The sequence below is a fragment of the Podarcis raffonei genome, chromosome 6, assembly GCF_027172205.1.
Source record: "Podarcis raffonei isolate rPodRaf1 chromosome 6, rPodRaf1.pri, whole genome shotgun sequence".
Taxonomy (NCBI): domain Eukaryota; kingdom Metazoa; phylum Chordata; class Lepidosauria; order Squamata; family Lacertidae; genus Podarcis; species Podarcis raffonei.
Window position 1 is genome coordinate 92,584,506 of NC_070607.1, and position 23,595 is coordinate 92,608,100.

The 23,595-nt window shown below is 48.0% G+C and overlaps 1 protein-coding gene across 2 annotated transcripts in view; it reads right to left on the reverse strand.

Moving 5' to 3' along the window:
• LOC128416582 (peroxidasin homolog) overlaps positions 1 to 23,595 on the reverse strand; it is a 72,075-nt gene that overhangs the window by 33,182 nt on the left and 15,298 nt on the right. Inside the window, exons 2-8 of one of the 2 annotated variants that reach the window (XM_053394508.1) lie at positions 21,416 to 21,487; positions 12,864 to 12,935; positions 9,749 to 9,820; positions 4,933 to 5,004; positions 3,706 to 3,777; positions 2,658 to 2,827; positions 558 to 675 (exon numbers count right to left, since the gene is read on the reverse strand). In XM_053394508.1, coding sequence (XP_053250483.1) covers positions 558 to 675; positions 2,658 to 2,827; positions 3,706 to 3,777; positions 4,933 to 5,004; positions 9,749 to 9,820; positions 12,864 to 12,935; positions 21,416 to 21,487 — 648 coding nt within the window. The remainder of the gene's footprint in view (positions 1 to 557; positions 676 to 2,657; positions 2,828 to 3,705; positions 3,778 to 4,932; positions 5,005 to 9,748; positions 9,821 to 12,863; positions 12,936 to 21,415; positions 21,488 to 23,595) is intronic. The other variant, XM_053394509.1, reaches the window with a different exon arrangement.

The following is a 23,595-nucleotide window of genomic DNA, read 5'->3' on the forward strand; positions in this document are numbered from 1 at the left end:
TCCCTTAAATTTCCCAGGTTTCAAAGGAAGCAGCTCCTCTCCCTCCCTCCCTGCCGGCCAGGGAGGAGGGAGGCTCCAACTGTTTTGCTTGGCTGCGTTGCTCACCCAATAAGGAGTCTAAGAATGACTGGGGGGGGTGGAGCTTGCATGCCTTGTGCCGATCAAATCAGCCGTGTTGCCTGGGGACTCGCCTTTGCTCAGCGCTTCCCAGCGGAGAGGTGATGGTGGTTTTCCTTGTTGCATCCCCTTTGCCGGGTTGCTGTGCTGTGGGAACCACCGCTTGAGGCTTCGTTTGGCTGTTGGCTGGGCTTTCTGCCTTTGGCTTGGAGGGGCTCAGAAGTTGAACATGCCTGTGCTCGCAAAATCCCTTATTTTGGCTGCTGATCTCTTATTTTCGAGGCTGCTGGTCCCTTATTTTCAAATCTGTAAGTTGACAGAGTGTTCTGATGGTGTTTCCTGCTTGGCAGGGGGTTGGACTCGATGGCCCTTGTGGTCTCTTCCAACTCTATGATTCTATGATTCTATGACAGCTATGGTGAAAATCGTGCGAGACTTACTTGTTGTGGAGCCAGATGATCTTGGGCTTGGGGTTACCTTCTGCTCTGCAGATGAAATAGACGGTGTTGCCCAGGGTGACATCTGCGTCTTGTGGCTCGGTCGTGATGCGGGGCCTCTCTGAAAAAGACCGCGAAGGGTGCCCCGCTTGAGAAGTTGGACTGCCTTGTTCTAGCAGGTCAACTTACTCGCCTTTTCTCTGAATTCAAAAGCCCCAGATTCTGCAGCCTTTCAGCGTAATAATAAATAATAATAATAATAAATTTTTATTTATACCCCGCTCTTCTAGGTTCAGAAAACCAGGCTCAGGGTAGCTAACAACAAATTTAAAACACTTAATTGACGCAACCAAAAAACAGCATGAAATACAGTATAAAACGTGAATAACAATAAATTCAGAATTCAAAAATCAATTTAGGGGGGAAATCCATCCAATAAACATTAGATGATCGCCAGGGCTAGCTGGGTCAGTTAGTTCTATTTGGGCCAGCGAGGAGACCAGGGGAGAATTAGCTGTGGGATCCCAGAGCGGGTAATCTTCATAAAAAGGGGAGGGGGAGAGAAGGAAGGGGAATAAAAGATCAGGCTAAGTTCAAATTGAAAGCCAGGCGGAATAGCTCTGTCTTACAGGCCCTGCGGAAGGAAGTTCAATCCTGCAGGGCCCTGGTCTCCTGGGACAGAGCATTCCACCAGGTCGGAGCCATCACTGAGAAGGCCCTGGCCCTGGTGGAGGATAATCTGACTTCCTTAGGGCCCGGGACCTCTAAACTATGATTATTCATGGACCTTAAGGTCCTTTGCGGGGCAGACCAGGAGAGGAGGTCCAGTAAATACGAGGGCCCTAAGCCACAAGGTAATTACTCCATCCCCTTGATGGTTTTGGGCTATTCAAGATGGTGGCATATCTTCCCATCCCCGCAGCTTCCATTTCCTTTCCTATCCCCCATCTTTAGCAAGGAATGGACCTAGCAGTTAGGTGATGATGTGATACCACCGGTTCCATCACTGCTCTTTACCAGGATGGTGGAAAGGCAAGGTGGTACTGCAGTGTGCCAGCTCCTGGGGGCCGAGCTCTTTCGGGGGGCCCAAATATTTGTGGGCTAGGGGCCCCTATGTCCAAAAAGCACAGAGGCGAAGCGTGGAGCCAACTGAAGCATGGCTCCAGAGGCTGGCTCCTTCTCCTCCTCCGTGGAGACGAAGGAGCGCTGAAGCAGCCACCTCCTGGTGATGGCGCCAGGAAGAGGCAAAGGAGCTGTCTGCTCCTGAAGCCTTGCGATGGCCGCATTTGGCTCCGCCCCTGGCTCCTCCCAGTGTCCGGATGTCAGAACATCGGGAGGTAAATGTCATGCGTGAAGTCACACACGGGACATTGTTCCCTCCAGTCGCCCTTGCAAGCTGGAGCCTCTGCTGGGCTGTATGGGTAAACTGGCAGCAGCGTCCTCAGGCCACGTTATGTATTAAATCAAATGATCTGCCAACATCTCTCTCCCTGCCTTGCTGTAGGAAGGACCGGGGTGTGTGTGTGTCTTTCTTCAGAGTGAGGCATTCTGGGTAGTGAAATATACTCGGAGTCGAGAGTGGATTTCATGCTCTTTATTCAGCTCATAGTGGTGAGGAGGAATGGAAGTTCCCCCAGAATGTCTGCTTTATATACATTATTTACACAATGGGCCCCATGCGATTGGCTAATTCCGGGATTCACCTGTAGGCCAATCAGGTTGCGGATTCACTTCCACCTGGAGCTGGATTGGGTGGCTCCTGTGGACAAATCAGACTGCAGCATTCTGGGTCCTATTGTTCTAGGACCAATCAGACTGCTGTATCCTGAATCCTATAGTTCTAGGACCAATCAGACTGCTGCATTCTGAATCCTATTGTTCTAGGACCAATCAGATTGCTGCCTTTTGGATCCTATTCAACTCAGTACATAACAGGTAGGATGGCCATGAACGCTCCTACAGCACCAAGGTGGTTTGATGCAGAGGTTAATGATTCTTCAAAGGGGTGGGTGCAGTTTAAAGTTACAGCAAGGTTATGCGAGGCACTGGATGCCAACGAGATAAACAAAACCGATATTGTGGTGCCTGTGGCAGGGAGCTCACCACAGTTGAATTCTTGGGTGGTCAGGGTGACGATGGAGCGCCCCTGCAGCTCCCTTGGGTTCTCGCAGGTAGCTGCCGTCTGGGTGTTGCCCTGCACAGTGAATTTCCTCAGCAATTCTGCCAGCCACATCAGGTCACAATCGCACAGCAAGGCGTTGGAGTCCAGCCGCCTGAGGCGAAGAGGTGAAGGAAGAAGAAGTGGGGATCATAATTGCCAGAGACTTCCCGGTAGCCCCACAGGAATGGTGACTTTGCATTCAAGACCCCAAAACTCTCCCCAGATGAACCGACTCAGACCCTGCGATCATCAACTGAGGCCCTTCTCTATATTCCCCTCTCCATGGACAGACGTTCTCCCACCATCTCAGGCAGCGCTTTTCTAGCTTGGTGGGCCAAGATCTTTTAAACGAGATACGCTAGTGAAATATACTCAGAGCTGAGAGTGGATCTCATGCTCTTTATTCAGCTCAAAGTGGTGAGGAGGAATGGAAGTTCCCCTATAATGTCTGCCTTATATACATTATTCACACAATGGGCCCCACGTGATTGGCTAATTCCGGGATTCACCTGTAGGCCAATCAGGTTGCGGATTCACCTCCACCTGGAGCTGGATTGGGTGGCTCCTGTGGACCAATCAGACTGCTGCATTCTGGACCCTATTGTTCTAGGACCAATCAGACTGCTGCATTCTGAATTCTATTGTTCTAGGACCAATCAGACTGCTGCATTCTGAATCCTATTCAACTCAGTACATAACAGCTAGGGATGGAAACTTGGACCTTCTGCGATTTGTGACTCCATATTGAAATTGGTTGGGGGGCAGGGGCAGTTGCACAGGGGGATTAGAGGCCCCCACCAAAGGGCTGGCTGACCAAATTAGCATCTTGCCCACCCAGCAACATGGCTTCTTGAGAGGTTAAGTTTATGTGGGAGCGACCATGGGTCTCCCACATTTAGCAAAGCCACACAGCTGCGTCCAGTTGAAACCAGCTTTTTCCCTCCTCCCAGAATGATGAATTGTTCTTTGCTGCAGCGATTATCCACTTACAGGCGTTTAAGGGATTCTGGTTGGGTGACAGCGCCCGGCTGGATTCTGGAAATCCGGTTGTTGTGCAAGAAGCTGTACGGGGGGGAAGTGAAGAGAGTCAGAATGTTAGCTGGGTATTCTTTGGGTCATCTCCCAAGTGACAGGCAGAGACTGTCCCTGGGTGAAGTTTTAACACACCTAGGTGTGCAGCTTCTGAGCACCCCTCTCACTGGACCAAGCTAGGCATGGTGTTAATGTTAGGAATACATTCTTCACGAAACAGATAAGGTTCAAGTTTAAAAAGCATTCCAGAAGTTCCTTCAATGTGTGGGAGCGGCACTCCATGCTTAATGGGTGTCAGCTGGAGATGCAATTAAAAGGAGGAAGATGAGTTTGCAATTTGAGGAACGAGGAGAGCACACATACGCTGTTAGTACGCATGCTTACAACTAGTTTGGATGTATGGTAAAGTGTGCTGCTGATACTATGAGTTTGCGAGATCAGGATTGTTTATTACTAGACTGAAAGTACAGTTGTACCTCGGGTTAAGTACTTAATTTGTTCCGAAGGTCCGTTCTTAACCTGAAACTGTTCTTAACGTGAAGCACCACTTTAGCTAGTGGGGCCTCCTGCTGCTGCCGTGTCGCCGGAGCACGATTTCTGTTCTCATCCTGAAGCAAAGTTCTTAACCTGAGGTACTATTTCTGGGTTAGTGGAATCTGTAACCTGAAGCGTATGTAACCCGAGGTACTGTATACCGTGCCAAAGAGAGGAAGAAGGACTGTATAGTTTGTAGATAGTAGTAACTGAAATGCCAAATGCTTGCACAAAGTACAGTGGTACCTCAGGTTAAGAACTTAATTCGTTCTGGAGGTCTGTTCTTAACCTGAAACTGTTCTTAACCTGAGGTACCACTTTAACTAATGGGCCCTCCCAGTGCCGCTGCACGATTTCTGTTCTCATCCTGAATCAATGTTCTTAACCCGAAGTACTATTTCTGGGTTAGCGGAGTCTGTAACCTGAAGCGTATGTAACCTGAAGCATATGTAACCTGAGGTACCACTGTAATTCTTGACTGTGCATTCGAGTATGACTACAGTTTTTGTTGTCTGACTCCAGGGAAACTCTGCTAGACACTTTGGGAAGGTGTTATGGTCAGTAACCTCTAATAGTTAATTGCACAAACCACAAATTGACTAGCACGAATGTCACACATACAAACCACTTGGTGATTTTCTCATGACTTACAGCCTTTCCAGTTTGGGCAGGTCGCTAAACGTCTCTGGCTCCAAGGTTTCAAGGTTGTTAAAATGCAGGTAACTGAGGTGAAGAAGAAAACAGAACATATGGAACAGATCATTAATTCCCAAAGTGCATGCGGGATCACCCTAGCATGCCACATGTAAAGCGGGGGTTGCGAGCCAGGATAGAACAGAGGAGACCCAGATTCACTCAATGCATTTGATGCATTGCAATTCCATGCAATGCACCGACTGCATTACGCATGCATGCAACTGACTGTTTATGCAGCCTGAAAAACTACAAAACCCATTATGCCGTGCAACTGTGGACGAGGAATGCTTTCATGCAAACATCTGGGAAGCTGTGACTTAAATGAGCAACTACGAATATATTATTATGAATTAAATTTATTGGTCGCTTTTTAAACAAAGTAACTCAAAGCGACATAAAATATATAAGCAAATACATACAAAAGAACTGACATAAAAGAGGGGGGCAACAAAGGAAAACATAAAAGACATTCTATTTTTAAAAAGGCAGGATTAAAACATGCCACTAACTTGAGGACATAGATAATTAAGAGCGAAAGGCCTGGCAGAAAATGAATGTTTAAGGCCGGTGTGAAAAACAATGCAATGATGGTATAAAAATAATTGTATAAATGACGTTCAATGCTATGGGTAAATGGGTTCCTCTCTGGCGAAAGGGGACCAGGAATGCAAAATATTCCTGCATGATGATCCTGCAGCAGACCTGAACTCAAATGGACCACCAATCCATCCATCTGCTCAATGCTTTACAAGACAGTTTTGAATTTTGATGGGCAGGATGGGGAAAGGGCCATAACATTTGAACAACAACCTGTTTCAAAGGCTCAAAGCAGAGGGGCTCCTCGTTCCTTTGAACTGTTCTATCTATAATCGACAACTGCTGTGACACGTGTAGAGCCAGAAGCGTGACTCTCTAAAAAATGGTATATTTAGAAAGTTTTATGAAAACATAAAGAGCCACTCTTTGCGGCAAAGGCTGATTCCTCAGACTCTTGAGATTATTCTCAAGAAAACTACAGGCGGCTCGTTGAGGGCGCAGAAGTGCTGGACTGTTCCTTCCTAATACATCATCTACAAAGCCGTTGATTATATTTGCTAGCGAGAGATTAGATCTTGGCCACAGTGCTGCACATGAGATCATCTGTGAAGGAGCACATACTTTCCTACATCTCCCCCACGACTCTTTATTTTGTCTATCTAGTGTGCCTTGTGAGACATTTCTGGTCAGGGACTACGTCATCTCAACAGGACTGGGTTGTTGTTTTTTTACAAAGCAAATATTATTGGAGCTGTTGTGTCATCTCAGAGTTTTTTTCGGTTTTTCTAACTCAAAGAATTATTATCCGGAGATCACCCCATCTGCCCCCAACCTGGTGCCCTCCAGATGTTTTGGACTACAAATCCCAGCAGCCCAGAGGCCAGGGAGGATGGGGATTGTAGTCCCACCAGATGTGGAAGACACTAGGTTGGAGACAGCTAGGGCTCTGACTTCCTGAATACCAGTGAACTTCGCCCACATTGCAGGCAAAGGCATCTGTGCTTAAAATAAGTCAGAAAGCCCGAGGCGAAGGATTCATCTCAACTGTGATGTGTGAGCTCAGCAAAGTGTCAGGGACTGGGCTGGATCCAAAGGAGAGGTGGGAGACACCAGCCGGGGACCCCCGCCAAGGGAACCCCCAGAGGAAGAAGGCTCAGAGCCAGGGGATTGGTGGTGGGGCATTGGGGAGAGGTCAGAGGGGAAAGATGGGTGGGAGGAGGTGATGGATCCCAAAGGGGCAACAGGGTTTTGTGAGCAGGAAGAGCCTGTGACAGGAAGCAGTGCAGACACAGAGGCTGAAGCAGAGGAAGCAGGTCAAGAGACTGCAGAAGAATCTAAGGCAGCCTTTCTCAACCTGTGGGTCCCCAGATGTTGTTGAACTACAACTCCCATCACCCCTAACTAGCAAGACCAGACCTCAGGGATGATGGGATTTGTAGTCCAACAACATCTGGGGACCCACAGGTTGAGAACCACTGATCTAAGGCGTCTGCCTCTCCTGCTGCGACAAGCTCGCCTTAGCCCGGGGCGGAGCTTCATGATGCGTGTCCCAGGGGTGTGGTGCCCAGCGAGGGGGGGGCCCCCAGCCGCAATGGCATCCCACCAGGATCGTGGTGCCGGGGGCAGTGCGCTCCCCCCGCCCTCTCTTCCTCTGCCAGTGCCCTTCTCACCGGTCTCCAAGAACGCACAGAGTGATGAGAATAGCAGAGGTGTGCAGATGCAATTTGCTTGGGAAACATCCGGCAGAGGAGCCGCCTTAGAAAGGGTGGAAGGCAAGGACCTTCAGACCTGGGATTTGCCCCTTAAGGGCAAGACCACCGAGTTGTATGTTTGTTTCCTTGAATAAAGAATGAACTTCACTGACAACGGAGATCTGCTTCTTTTATCGTTGGCCTGTGTTTGGCTCCAACTCTGACACAAAACATGGCTGGCTGAGGAGGGATGTGTGTAAGACATGGGTAGGCAAACTAAGGCCCAGGGGCCACATCCAGCACCAATCGTCTTCTCAATCCGGCCCGCGGGCAGTCCGGGAATCAGTGTGTTTTTACATGAGTAGAATGGGTCCTTTTATTTAAACTGCATCTCTGGGTTATTTGTGGGGCAAAGGAATTTGTTCATTCCCCCCCCCAAAAAAATATAGTCTGGCCCCCCCACAAGGTCTGAGGGACAGTGGACTGCCCCCCTGCTGAAAAAGTTTGCTGACCCCTGGTGTAAGAGAAACCTAAGAGGCTGCCGTATACTAGGTCCGGTCATTGGTATGTCTAGCTCAGTGGTTTTCAACCCGAGTGCTGTGGCACCCTGGGGTGCCTTGAATGATGGTCAGGGGTGCCGTGGGCAACACTGGCCTCTGTCCCTCTTTCTTTCCCTCCCTCTTCTGATGCCCTCTTGCATCTCTGCCTCCCAAAGGCTTGCACAGCTGTTTATTGCAGCAGCCCTGGCTATAAGCTCCGCAGGCGAATGGTGCCTCTGGGGGGCACCTTTCTTGGGGGTGAGGGCAGCTGAGAGACTAGGGTGGCAGCAGTGGAAGACTCCCAAGGAAAGGCGGAAGGAGGCTGAGGGAACACTCCACAAGGGAGGGTGTTTGAAAAAGGGTGAAAGGCTGCCAGCTCTGCAGGCAAGGGGTGACATAGCTGGGTTCCTGAGCCCCACAGGGGAGCTGCGGAAAGAATGTAGTTGGTCAAGGGAGCCGTGGACTCAAAAGCGTCGAAAACCTCTGGTCCAGCTTAATATTGTCTACACGGACTGGCAGCAGCTCTCTCGGGCATCAAGCAGAGGCCTCTTTAGTTGAGATTCCTGCATTGCAGGGGGTTGGATAGATGACCCATAGGGCCCCTTAAAGGTAAAGGGACCCCTGACCATTAGGTCCAGTCGTGGCTGTCTCTGGGGTTGCGGCACTCATCTCGCTTTATTGGCTGAGGGAGCCGGCGTACAGCTTCTGGGTCATGTGGCCAGCATGACTAAACCACTTCTGGCGAACCAGAGCAGCGCATGGAAACGCCGTTTACCTTCCCGCCGGAGTGGTACCTATTTATCTACTTGCACTTGACGTGCTTTCAAACTGCTAGGTTGGCAGGAGCAGAAACCGAGAAACGGGACCTCACTCCATCGCAGGGATTCGAACCGCCGACCTTCTGATCGGCGAGTCCTAGGCTCTGTGGTTTAGCCCACTGCGCCACCCGCGTCCCATAGGGTCCCTTCCAACTCTACAATTATATTATTCTAGATCTTCCCCAGAAGATCCTCACAGACAGGTAGCAACTGGGTTGTCAATTGGCCAGAATTTTATAGCAAATGGTTCAGACCTCTCTTGCAGTTGTGCTCTGAATGGCCATTTGCAAAGCAGAAATTAGCAAGCGATGCTTTTCGTGATAAGGAGATCATCTTTAGGAGTTGCCCAACCAGTGCTCTGCAGCAATCTACTTCTGAAATCATCATCCTCAAGTTACGTGGATTAACATGAGCGACAGAAATCTCAACACAAAAGCTTAAAAAGCAGGAGATGTTTAAAAGTAGCTCTATCACCACGATGACTACTGCTATGGTTTTCCCAGTAGTGATGTTTGGAAGTGAGAGCTGGACCATAAAGAAGGCTGATCGCCGAAGAATTGATGCTTTTGAATTATGGTGCTGGAAGAGACTCTTGAGAGTCCCATGGACTGCAAGAAGATCAAACCTCTCCATTCTTAAGGAAATCAGCCCTGAGTGCTCACCGGAAGGACAGATCCTGAAGCTGAGGCTCCAATACTTTGGCCACCTCATGAGAAGAGAAGACTCCCTGGAAAAGACCCTGATGCTGGGAAAGATGGAGGGCACAAGGAGAAGGGGACGGCATAGGACGAGATGGTTGGATAGTGTTCTCGAAGCCACCAGCATGAGTTTGACCAAACTGCGGGAGGCAGAGGAAGACGGGAGTGCCTGGCATGCTCTGGTCCAGGGGGTCACGAAGAGGCGGACACGACTAAACGACTAAACAACAACAACAACATCACCATGATAACTAGAAATGTTTGCAAGCTGCCTTGAGTCGGCGCTGCTCAGAAAAGCAGCCTAGGAATACCTAAGAGTAAATAAATAAAAACATATTACTTTTATTTCATTTTTCAATCAAAGCTCAGTTTCTCGGGACTCTAAGGAGCGCTTGCAGATGGTGTCTCAGGGGGCTGGCAGGAATCCAGAGGCGAAATTCCATCCCTCGTCTCCATGCAATTTCCAACACAAACCTCGGCCAACTTACAGCTGTTCCAGGGAAGAAAGGCCCTTGAATGCATGCTGCTGGATGCTCTGTATTTCATTCTTGTAAAGGTAGCTTGCAAAGAGAGGGAGAGCGGAAAAGGAGAATAAAATTACATCGGTTGAGAAAAGCTTTCTGGCTGGCTAACAGGAGGACTGCATTGGATGCAACAGCCTAAAATCATATTATTACAATGCACTCTAAGGTGGCCCTTGGAGACGACTCAAAAACTCCACTTTGGTCCAAAATGCAGCAGCCAGACTGCTGGCTGGCATCCCATTGAGACCACACGTAACCCATGTTTTAAAACAGCTGCTCTGGTTGCCAGTTTGTTTCAGGGCCCAATTCAATCTGCTCACACTGGTGCTTAAAGCCCTAAATGACTCAAGCCCCAAATACCTGAGAGACCCTATAGAGTCATGAGATCAGCAGAGGATGCCCTCTTGATAGTTCCTCTGCCTTCAAAGGCTCGGGGCACTGTGTATCGGCGTTGCCTGGGAGAGGGCCTTTTTGGTGGTGGCCCCAAACTGTGAAAGCCCCTACCCACAGAGGTGCGTTTGGCACAGTCATTATACAGCTTTCAGATAATTCCGGAGATGCACCTCTTTACCCTGGCTTTTGACACTTGGGGCGTATGTTTTGAGGACCTCCCTTATTTTTATGGTGGTAAGTTGTTTTGAATGGTTTTAAGTGTCGTGTTTCAATGCTGCAACCTGCCTTGCGACTGTAGGGTGAATGGCAGGCAATAGGTAAATAAATAACAAAACAGAGGTAACTATCGGCTGGCCTGGATGAAGAAGAAGAAGAGGAGTTTGGATTTGATATCCCGCTTTATCACTACCCGAAGGTGTCTCAAAGCGGCTAACATTCTCCTTTCCCTTCCTCCCCCACACAAAACACTCTGTGAGGTGAGTGGGGCTGAGAGACTTCAGAGAAGTGTGACTAGCCCAAGGTCACCCAGCAGCTGCATGTGGAGGAGCCGAGACATGAACCCGGTTCCCCAGATTATGAGTCTACCGCTCTTAACCACTACACCACACTGGCTCTCAGTGGATAGCTCAGTTGGTGAGACCATGGTGCTGACAATGCCAAGGTTGCAGGTTCGATCCCTGCATGGGTCAGGGGCATATTCCTGCATTCCAGGGGGTTGGACTTAGACGACCCCCCTTCCAACTCTATGATTCTTTGATTCCATCCTTTATCTGCCACCGTAGTGTCTGAACCTCCCCGTCGTGGTTTAGGAGGCACTAGGCAGCCTTCCTCAAACCTGGTTCCCTCCAGATGTTTTGAACTTCAGTGGTGCTGGCTCTACAAAGACCTGAGGAACGAGATCATCACCAGACTCGTACTAACCATCCCAGGGCGCTCAACCACTGCCACAATGTCCTTCTTCTATCAGATCAAAATGAGCAGATAACAGCAAAGGTTGCTAGGTTCATAGCAGGGGCAATCAGGATAAGGGCCACTGCTGCTTCAGGACTTTAAATTGTGCTTTTATATCAAATTTCCTTTTCTGCGTATACTGTAATGTTTTACTGTTGCTATGGCCATTGGCTAATGTGAATAAAGTTTTATCTCTCTCTCTCAGTGGTGCTGGCTTCGGGCTCAAGGCAGCAGTAAGGTAAAGGTAAAGGGACCCCTGACCATTAGGTCCAGTCGTGGCCGACTCTGGGGTTGCGGCACTCATCTTGCTTTATTGGCCGATGGAGCCGGTGTACAGCTTCCGGGTCATGTGGCCAGCATGACTAAGCCATTTCTGGCGAACCAGAGCAGCGCATGGAAACGCTGTTTACCTTCCTGCCAGAGCAGTACCTATTTATCTACTTGCACTTTGATGTGCTTTTGAACTGCTAGGTGGGCAGGAGCTGGGACCGAGCAACGGGAGCTCACCCCATCGTGGGGATTTGAACCGCCGACCTTCTGATGGCAAGTCCTAGGTTCTGTGGTTTAACCCACAGTGCCACCTGCATCCCTTCAAGGCAGCAGTAGTCCACAACAATCTGGCGGGCTTCAGATGGGCGAAGGCGGCACTAGAATGCCCAGGTCTTTGCGGGCCGTGTTTGCAGCGCTTGGCGACAATAAACTCCCCACTACCCGACACACGTGAATATTTCGCTGGAAGAGGAGGATGAGCAAAAGGCCAGCTGCCGTTGCAATTTCCCATCATGCCCCGCTGTGCCGCAATGTCACTCCAGGGTGCAATTGCAACGAAGACCACCTGGTGCTCATTTAACGAAGGAGCCCTGGAGGAGGGGAGGCCCAGGGCAATGGTGCCAAAAGCGCTGGGCAGAACCCCTTGGCAGCTGAATGAGGATGTCTGCTGCTGACGCCAGTCCTGCTGAGAAGGGGAGTGGAGGTTATGTGCATAGCTAATCCTTTTCCTGCCCGAGATTTTTCAAAAAATAAAAATCAGACACACTTCAAGCTGCTTTTCCGTCCCCTCGAGGGGGAAAAGATATGGGTATGAAGTTTGGCAAAGCAAACACAAAAACACGGGGCAGGCAGTGGATGATCCAAACCTCTTTTCTGGCTTAGCGACATGAAAAAGCCAGTTTATCTAATTGTGTTCTGCTGATCAATTACTTAATTAATTGAATGATTAAATTTATATCCGGGCTTTCCTCCCAAAGGAGCCCAGAGCAGAGAAAAGTTGTACAACAATACAAGAATAACGTAACAACATGACTAAATCATTTTAAAGTAATTTAAAATATCTTGAAACGTGTAAAACCTAAAAACCACCAAAAAAAATCTTATAATGGGTAAAATGGTTGCATACCCTCACAGCTAATAATTGTCGTGGTTGCCAGGAGCAGGAATTTTCAGCCACCAAATGCCTGGGTGAACAGGAATTTTTACAAGCTCCATCTGAAAGTTAATAAGGAGGGAGGGTATTCCACAACCTGGGAGCCACCACCAAGAAGGCCCTGTCTAATGGCATATGAATAATTAAGAAAAAAATATGCAGCTGCAATTTATTTTCCTGCTCAATATTTACTATGCACATGTGTGTAGCAGGATGTAGATACGATAAAGCAACTGTCATCTGACAAGTATCAGGAGTGTTTCACTTTCCCGCTACTAATGTTCAGAGGCTGAACTCCTTACAGACACTTACAGGTATTTCAAGCTGTCAAGTCCTTCGAAGGATCTTCGTGCAATTTGCTTTATCAGGTTGTTGTTCAAAAGCCTGTGAGAAAATAAGGGAAAGGAAGGCACACATTAATGCATTGCTTTGAAGGCGGCAGGCTGCGGTCTCAGTATTATGACTGCAGATACTCCAAGTGTCCCTGTTTTCCAGGGACGTCCCTGCTTTAGAGAAGCCATCCCGGTTTTCTGATTTGATCCCAGAATGTCCCACATTTCCTAAGGATGTTCCTATTTTTACTGAATAAATGTTGGAGGGTATGGAGATATATCCTAGGGTTGCCATATTTCAAAAAGTAAAAACCAGCACACGCTAGGCTTGCACCCTAGGGTGTAAAAATGGTGTCAGGGGGCAATTTTCCCATAAAAAGAACTCAACAATTCTGGTGGGTTTCTACAAAAATGCCAAAAAATTTGACTTGCCTAAGATTCAGGACAATTTGGCCCGGACATCAATTCTGCCTTTGAAATCCTGATAATGTCTGGGAAAATCCAGACATATGGCAGCCCTAAGTTATCCGACTCCCGAGTCATCTGAAGGGAATCCTGTACAGGGTAGGGTTTTTTTAATGTTTTGTTATGTTTTTTCATATATGTTGGAAGCTGCCCAGAGTGGCTGGGGCAACCCATTAAGATGTGTGGGGTATGAAAAGCAAAGTTATCATTATGGAATGGGACGTCCTTATTTTCATTGGAGAAATGTTGGAGGGTATGAGATTGGTGAGGCCATGAGAGGCCTTCTCAGAGGCTGCTCCAAGACTGTGGAACTCCCTTCCACAAGAGGACAGCCCAGCTCCTTCTCTGTTTTCCTTTTGCTAGGAGACAAATATTTTTTTTTATCTTGACTGGCCTTTGGCCAACAGCTGGCTGTTGTGACAGCGTCTTCTTAGGCTGGGTCTTAGGCTTGTGTGTGTGTGTGCTTTTAAGTGTTCTCACCAAGGTTCTCAATAGTGTTTCTTATTTAATTGTTTTCTAATATTTATGCTCATTGTGTGTTTTTGTTTGAGGTTGAATCCGAACAAGACAGAAGTACTGTTCTTGGGGGACAAGAGGCGGGCTGGTGTGGAGGACTCCCTGGTTCTGAATTGGGTAACTGTGCCCCTGAAGGACCAGGTGCACAGCCTGGGAGTCATTTTGGACTCACAGCTGTCCATGGAGGCACAGGACAGCTATCTATCAGCTCCCTCTGGTACGCAGGCTGAGACCCTACCTGCCCATGGACTGTCTTGCCAGAGTGGTGCATGCTCTGGTTAGCTTCCACTTGGACTACTGCAATGTGCTGTACGTGGGGCTACGTTTGAAAGTGACCCAGAAACTACAATTAATCCAGAATGTGGCAGCTAGACTGGTGACTGGGAGCGGCTGCCGAGACCACATGACACCGGTCTTGAAAGACCTAAATTGGCTCCCAGTACATTTCCGAGCACAATTCACAGTGTTGGTGTTGACCTTTAAAGCCCTAAACAGCCTCAGCCCAGTATACCTGAAGGAGCATCTCTACGCCCCCCCATCATTCTGCATGGACATTGAGATCCAGTGCCGAGGGCCTTCTGGTGGTTCCCTCGCTGTGAGAAGCTAAGTTACAGGGAACCAGGCAGAGGGCCTTCTCGGTAGTGGCGCCCGCCCTGTGGAACGCCCTCCCAGCAGATGTCAAAGAGATAAACAACTACCTGACATTTAGAAGACATCTGAAGGCTGCCCTGTTCAGGGAAGTTTTTAATGTGTGACATTTTGATGTATTTTTAATCTTTGTTGGAAGCTGCCCAGAGTGGCTGGGGAAACCCAGCCAGATGGGTGGGGTACAAATAATAAATTATTATTATTATTATTATTATTTGTTTGCACCTGGCTTAATTTATGCTGCGAGCCACCTCAGGTCCTGCACTGGGAGGAAGGCAGGATACAAATGACATTAAATAAATAAAGGATAAATTTGGATTGGACTTAAACTCCCACCGCCAGAGCACCATAACCCTGTTCTGGATCAGGGTGCTATGTAACTGCATTTTTGCAAAAGATCCACTGAAGAATGACTGGACCAGGCCAAATCCTGCCACCTTATGTAGCCAGGCCCTTAAATTAATGTGTTTGTTTTGCATCCTGCCAAAGAGGGGGGTGGGGAGGGAGGGAGAGAAATGTCTTATCTGCTTCAGAATTCTCCTGTGGTGCCATTTGGAATTTGTCTGCCTCTCTCACTGGGTCAGAGCTGGAACACCAGCAAGCTCCGCGGTCCAAAGGAAGGCAAATTGAGCTCCGCAGGCAAGGTCAGGAGGACGGATACAATAGGATCCTGTCCGTGGTCTGGACTCTTGTTTACCTTTCAGCACTGTTTTCGCCATCGTTGTCATAACATTCCTTTCCAGCCCCGAAGCACATGAGAAAACCCTTGCGGTTGTGGATTCCAAGCTAATCTTTTTGGCACTGCACTTCTCTCTTTGGTAAACGAAAAGTTTGCTGTGGAACAGGAAGGTTCTCTACCATTCCAGAGGAGGCCTCTGCTGTGGCTCACCTAGGCTGGTTCTTCACTCTCCCATCATCATCATCATCATCTACTGGGTTGTCCCAGCCACTCTGGGTGGCTTCCAACACATATAAAAACACAACAAAACATCAAACATTAAAAACTTCCTAATACAGGGCTGCCTTCAGATGTCTTCTAAAAGCCAGATAGTTGTTTATTTCCTTGACATCTGGTGGGAGGGCATTCCACAGGGCAGGCACCACCACCAAGAAGGTCCTCTGCCTGGTTCCCTGTAACTTGGCTTCTCGCAGCGAGGGAACCGCCAGAAGGCCCTTGGCGCTGGACCTCAGTGTCCAGGCAGAATGATGGGGGTGGAGACGCTCCTTCAGGTATACTGAACCAAGGCTGTTTAGGGCTTTCAAGGTCAGCACCAACACTTTGAATTGTGCTCGGAAACGTACTGGGAGCCAATGTACGTCTTTCAGGACCGGTGTTACATGGTCTCGGTGGCCGCTCCCAGTTACCAGTCTAGCTGCCGTATTCTGGATTAGTTGTTGAAATATACTTGGAGTCGAGAGTGGATTTCATGCTCTATATTCAGCTCATAGTGGTGAGGAGGAATGGAAGTTCCCCAAGAATGTCTGCTTTATATACATTATTTACACAATGGGCCCCACGTGATTGGCTAATTCCGGGATTCACCTGTAGGCCAATCAGGTTGCGGATTCACTTCCACCTGGTGCTGGATTGGGTGGCTCCTGTGGACCAATCAGACTGCAGCATTCTGTATCCTCTTGTTCTAGGACCAATCAGACTGCTGCATTCTGAATCCTATTGTTCTAGGACCAATCAGATTGCTGCCTTTTGGATCCTATTCAACTCAGTACATAACAGTTGTAGTTTCTGGGTCACCTTCAAAGGTAGCCCCATGTAGAGCGCATTGCAGTAATCCAAGCGGGAGATAACCAGAGCATGCACCACTCTGGTGAGACAGGGCAAACCTTAATCAGAGTTAAGCATGTTGGTTCTATGGGGCTGGATCTATCCCACACAAGCAGCTTCCTGTTGGAACTACAGCCTGAATCAAGTTCATTCCTGCCCCACTGACTCACAGTAAAACTCAAAGGGGGAGGAATCTGACCGACTGCCCTGATGCCTTACTATCATGATCTCCACCATCGTGTGGCGTTCCAGTTCTTCGCTTGGAATGGAGGCATCATCCCGGGGTTGCCATGGCAACTGCAAACAAAGCAGGCCGGTTAAGCCAAACGGGACCAGCCAGTATTTTAGATTATATGCAATTAGGCTGTGGCAAGAAACAATTAGCCATCTGTTCCCACAGGGAGGATTTAATATCCGGGGGAAATTGCTCTCCTCCACCAACTTCCCTCAGTATTTGTGTTGTGGCACTGGCCAAGAGAAGAGGGTGATAACATTCTTGGCTCTCCTGCTGTGAGTCTTCTTGGCCAGAGATCCCTTGATCCAATCCTTTTTTTAAAAAATTACCCAGACTTTTAAATCATCCTCAACCAGTTCGAAACAGATCATTGGCAACTGACTGCTTTTTTTGTTTTGTTTTTAAGGAAAGGGGTTTTAACAGTGCTGTGCTGTTTTCATCATCTGTATTTTGTTTTTTTTTAATATTGTTTTAATTTTATTATAGTTTTTTTTTTAAAAAAAGAATCTTTTATATGTTTTTTAAAGCTTTTTTGTATTTTATCTGCGTCGTTTTAATTTGTGCAAGTCCGGAGTGGAATCTGGACACATTAAAAAAACATGCTGTGAAAATGCTTTTTTAAAGAAGCATTTTGAAAAATATATTGAATTTGCCATGAGCTCACCATCACAATCTAGTGTCACATTTATATAATGCACATAAAATGTTATATTTGCAGCTGTTTAGCTGAGTCCCCAAATCTGGGTAAAATGTGGGGTAAGAATGATGATGATGATAAATGCCCCCCAGCCTGGTGGAACTTTTCATCTTCCATCCGTGAAACAAGATTTACCAACTATTGAAGAATGGCAGATTAAGATGATGGACTATATGGAACTTGCCGAACTGACCGGGAGACTCCGAGACCAGAGAGAAGAGACGGTGGAAGAAGACTGGAAGAAGTTTAAGGAATATTTGAAAAAAATATGTTAATATTTAAATCCAAAGAATAGCTTTGGAAGTGGATATAGGCTGTAGGGTTAGAAGTAGAAGATAGCGTATTTTAAAATAGTATTATTTGTAAGTGATAAAATGTGAAATTATTTTAAGGTAAAGGTAAAGAGACCCCTGACCATTAGTTTCAGTCGTGACCGACTCTGGGGTTGCGGCACTCATCTCGCTTTATTGGCTGAGGGAGATGGCGTACAGCTTCCAGGTCATGTGGCCAGCATGACTAAGCCGCTTCTGGAGAACCAGAGCAGCGCACGGAAACGCCGTTTACCTTCCCGCCAGAGCGGTACCTATTTATCTACTTGCACTTTGACGTGCTTTCAAACTGCTAGGTTGGCAGGAGCAGGGACCGAGCAACGGGAGCTCACCCCGTCGCGGGGATTCGAACCACCGACCTTCTGATCGGCAAGTCCTAGGCTCTGTGGTTTAACCCACAGCGCCACCCGCGGCCCTCGAAGTTATTTTAAGTGTGATTAAAAAAAAGATGGTCAGAAATTATGATATATGTAAACTGCTAAAGATGAAGTAAAATGAAAATCAGATTGGTGGGACTTGGGGAAGCCCACTTAACAATGTTTAGAAAAATAAGGCTATGACAAGAATTTGTTTGTATTGTTTGTTTTTCTGTTTGTGTTCTTTATTTGCGTTATAAAATGAATATTTTTTTTTGAAAAATAAAAACATCTTCCATCCGCTGGGATGGAAGGCAGAGAGGCAGGCAGATTCCTGCATTGCAGGGGGTTGGGGTCCGTTCCAATTGCATGATTCTATTATTCTAACCAGATCAAATCAGGCCTTGAGCTGTCACACAACGGCAGCAGAGCTGACACAAAATCCAGTGGATCCCTGCCCGCTCCGTTGCAAAGCCCTATTGTTTTTAGTACTGTGTAGAATCAATTTTCCTTTTGCGTTACCGACATTCAGATTATTTCCTATTGTTCCTAATACATTTTTTTATTAAAAATTTTATATTTATTGTTGTTCGTTTGATAGGCTGTGAACCACTATGGGCAGAATTCTGTGGAGAACTGACATACAAATAAATGGATTGTGACGATGAACCCTCTAACCACTGCGGCACCTAACCACTCTTCAATTTATTTTATTTTATTTAAAGGAATTTATGAATTGCTTACTACAGTATTTCAAAAACCTCTAAGAGGTGTACAGTCCAAAAAGCAAGCGATATATCACGAACGCAAAAGCATAACCAAAAATCAATGAAAGAGCAATATAGAAGTGAGAAATTTCAAGCATGCAAAACAAATAACTCTACGACTTTTAGAAGGCAGCCCTTTATAGGGAAGTTGTTTGATGTTCAACGTTTTATTACGCTTTTATATATGTTGAAAGCCGCCCAAAGTGGCTGGGGCAACCCAGTTAGATAGGCGGGGTGCAAATCATAAAATTACTATTATTGTTACTAAAACGTTCCAAGATGGCACTTGAAACTACATGTTTTTCCATTGAAATAATCAACCCTTTCTAAAAAAAGGTGCTGTTTAAAGGATCAGGGTATTTAATTGACTACAGCAGGCATGTCCAACTGCCAAGAGACTGCGATCTATTCCCACTATAAATAAGCTGGCAGTATACCCATTGGATAAGGGACATGGGTGGCGCTGTGGGTTAAAACACAGAGCCTAGGACTTGCCGATCAGAAGGTCAGCGGTTCGAATCCCCGCGACGGGGTGAGCTCCTGTTGCTCGTCCCTGCTCCTGCCCACCTAGCAGTTCGAAAGCATGTCAAAGTGCAAGTAGATAAATAGGTACCGCTCCGGCGGGAAGGTAAACGGTGTTTCCGTGCGCTGCTCTGGTTCGCCAGAAGCGGCTTAGTCATGCTGGCGACATGACCAGCTGTACACTGTACACTGGCTCCCTTGGCCAATAAAGCGAGATGAGCGCCGCAAGCCCAGAGTAATCTACAACTGGACCTAATGGTCAGTGGTCCCTTTACCTTTTTATACCCATTGGATATACCAAAGCTGTTGACCTTTGTTTGTGGTGGAAGAGCCACAGTTCTTGAGCATTTTTGGGGAGGGATCGATCAGGATCCTGCGATGACAATGATCGACCACAGGCACCCCACGATCGACTGGTAGATCGCGATCAACCGGTTGGACATGCCTGGACTACAGTTTGCACCCCTCCTATCAATTCAACTACTCTTGCTCAACCTCTAAAGGAGAAGACACAGGTGACCGTGTCTCCCTTGAGAGAGCTGCTGCTGAAAGGGAGCTAAGGGATGACAATAATAATAATAATAATAATAATAATAATAATAATAATAATAATAATTTATTATTTATACCCCGCCCATCTGGCTGAGTTTCCCCAGCCACTCTGGGCGGCTCCCAATCAAGTGTTAAAAACAATGCAGCATTAAATATTAAAAACTTCCCTAAACAGGGCTGTCTTCAGATGTCTTTTAAAAATAAGATTTGCTTATTTCCTTGACATCTGATAGGAGGGTGTTCCACAGGGCAGGCACCACTACCGAGAAGGCCCTCTGTTTGATTCCCTGTAACTTCACTTCTCGCAATGAGGGAACCGCCAGAAGGCCCTTGGTGCTGGACCTAAGTGTCCGGGCAGAATGATGGGGGTGGAGTTGCTCCTTCAGGTATACTGGACTGAGGCTGTTTAGGGTTTTAAAGGTCAGCACCAACACTTTGAATTGTGCTCAGAAACGTACTGGGAGCCAATGTAGGTCTTTCAAGACCGGTGTTATGTGATCTCGGCAGCCGCTCCCAGTCACCAGTCTAGCTGTCGCATTCTGGATTAATTGCTGTTTCCGGGTCACCTTCAAAGGTTGCCCCACGTAGAGCGCATTGCAGTAGTCAAAGCGGGAGATAACTAGAGCATGCACCACTCTGGCGAGACAGTCCAGAGGCAGGGAGGCTCTCAGCCTGCATACCAGATGGAGCTGATAAACAGCCGTCCTGGACACAGAATTAACCTGTGCCTCCATGGACAGCTGTGAGTCCAAAATGACCCCCAGGCTGCGCACCTGGTCCTTCAGGGGCACAGTTACCCCATTCAGGACCAGGGAGTCCCCCACCCCCGCCCACCCCCTGTCCCCCCAAAACAGTACTTCTGTCCTGTCAGGATTCAACCTCAATCTGTTAGCCGCCATCCATCATCCAACCGCCTCCAGGCACTCATACAGGATTGTGTTTTTAAACCGTCACCCCCTCCAAACTTTCTTGCATTCTGCAGTGAGGACCATTGGCCCAAAGCAGTCTGCTTGCAGCACCACTGCCAGAAACTGCAGCCACCCAGTTAGAACATCTGGGTTGGCGCATTTCGACTGGAGCCAGAAAAAGTGCCGGGGTGATTGCCAAAGGATCGGTGCCAAAGGGCGATGGCCCTTTGGGGTGGTCCTTTGGGAAGAGACCAGGGACTGAGCCAGCGAGCAGAAGCGTGGTTGTAAGCTGGAGGGTTCTGCTGCGACAGACCCATATGTAGGATTGTACCAAATGCTAATTCATTCCCCGCCTCCTAATTGAACGCAGCATGGAAGTCGCTCGAAGCAAACTCATCCCGGGCGCCTGCAGATGTGCTGTTATCCTGAAAGGACCTCGGCTCGCCAAGAGTGCTCCGAGGATCCAGCGATTTCTGGAGCCAAGCACCTCAGCTGTTTAAAATCTGAGATCCGACACAAACTCGAACCTGTCCAAAAACAACGGAGCAGGTGATACTGCTTACGGAGGCCAGAGCAAAAAAAAAAAGTTGGCTTGAAAGCCGCCCAGCATACCGTTTCTGAACTTTGCCTCTGTGTGCGCGAGCCAGCGGGGTTATTTCTGTCAGATTTGGATGGGACGGCCCACAGAGCACAGCTAAGCTGCGCCTCTGGGTTTTGGATTCCCATTTTAGGTACAAGAAGATTGAGCACTTACAGGGTGTTGAGGTTCTTCAGATTCCTGAAGGCTCCAGGCTGGATGGCTTTGATGCGGTTGAAGCGCAAATCCCTGGAAAGCAAAGGAGAATCTCTCAATCCATCAGTCACATGTGGGCTCTAAGAGTGCAGGAGGTGGCGGACATCAGGTTCACACGTGAAATCTAAATGCATCTCCAAAATACTCTCTGCAGAAAGCCTGGTACAGGTGTCCCACACACCCCTTACGTGCGACCGACTTGTGCACGGCACTGGGAAATAATTCAACCCAAACATGGAAATGGTGGGAGGGAACAGGAGAGTCCTTCTGGCTCACGAGGAGACCCTCCCCGGAACCCAAAGAGGATGTCAGTGAGGGCAGAGGAAGCTCCGAAAAGACTGGAGGCCCAGTGGGGTTTTGTTTAGGCCATGGGTAGGCAAACTAAGGCCCGGGGGCCGGATCTGGCCCAATTGCATTCTAAATCTGGCCCTCAGACGGTCTGGGAATCAGTGTGTTTTTACATGAGTAGAATGCGTCCTTTTATTTAAAATGCATCTCTGGGTTATTTGTGAGGCATAGGAATTCGTTCATTCCCCCCCCCAAAAAAAATATAGTCCGGCCCCCCACAAGGTCTGAGGGACAGTGGACCGGTCACCTGCTGAAAAAGTTTGCTGACGCCTGGTTTAGGCTGCTCAGCCTCCCCGCTTAACAGCTGGCATACGAAGCAGCGCAGAAGCAGCAGCCACTTCCCCTTCGCTCCTCCAGCCTCCTGAACAAGCTTCAGATCTAGCTGTGGATATTTTTGGATACAATATTTTTGGTATGGATTGAAGAGCGGGTGCCAGTGAGGGCATTTAAAGGGTGTTTAGTGGGTGCTCCCCATTTTACGCAATTTCACTTATGCAGGACCAGTGGCCAGGGATGATGGGAATTGTAGTCCCAAAACTGCTGGAGGGCCAAATTTGGCCACCACTGCCCTAGAAGCTTATTCACACCTTATTCTTGGTGTTGTATGGCCTTCTGCTAAGAAAGGCGACAGGGCTCTGGCATGCACCAGCTCTAGCCACTCTAGAATCATAGAAGTCCAGAGCTGGAAGGGAGCCAAGGGTCATCTAGTCCAACCCCCTGCAATACAGGAATCTCAGCTAAAGCATCCATGACAGATGGCCATCCAACCTCTGCTTAAAAACCTCCAAGGAAGAAAAGTCCACAGCCTCCCAAGCGTGTCAATTCCACTTTAGTACAGCTCTTACTGTCAGAATGGGACGTGGGTGGCGCTATGGGTTAAACCACAGAGCCTAGGGCTTGCTGATCAGAAGGTCGGCGGTACCGCTCAGGCGGGAAGGTAAACGGCGTTTCCGTGCACTGCTCTGGTTCGCCAGAAGCGGCTTAGTCATGCTGGCCACATGACCCGGAAGCTGTACGCCGGCTCCCTCGGCCAATAAAGCGAGATGAGCACCGCAACCCCAGAGTCGGTCACGACTGGACCTAATGGTCAGGGGTCCTTTACCTTTACCTTTACTGTCAGAAAGGTTTTTCCAAACGTTAAGTCGGAATCTCCTTTCTTGTAACTTGAGGCGCTTGGTTAGAGTCCTACCCTCCAGAGCAGGGGAAAACAAGCTTGTCCCCTCTTCCATGTGACAGCCCTTAAGTGGCGATGCTCTACTGCCCTGCAAAGTCCATGGGAGCAGGGATGGTGAACCTGTGACCATTACCATTGACTACTGGCCATGCTTTTTGGGGGGCTGATGTGAATCAGAGTCCAAAACATCTGGAGGTCCCCAGGCTGCAGCAGAGCAGTGTGTGTGTGTGTGTGTGTGTGTGTGTGTGTGTGTGTAGGCCTCCTTTCCTGAACTTCTTGACAAAATGTGTAGGGTTTTTTGGTGACACTGAAAGCTAAAAACGCACAACAGTTGCTGAGCAGCGTGATAATGCCCTTTCGCAAGTGATGGTTAAACCACATCGAATCACAGAGCTATATTCGTGCAGGAATCTTGAGAATCGACCTTTGATTTCAGCCCTGAAGACTCCAAAGGTCTAATTTCCAGATTATCAAGGTATAACATCTACAGTGGAGGTGAAGCAAACCTCTTCTCCAAACCTTTTCCTGCTTTTTCATACAGCCTCTGGGTTTCTTATACTGCAGTGATCAATGCTAATTGATTTATTGCTAATCATCGATCTGGATCTTATTGCTATAT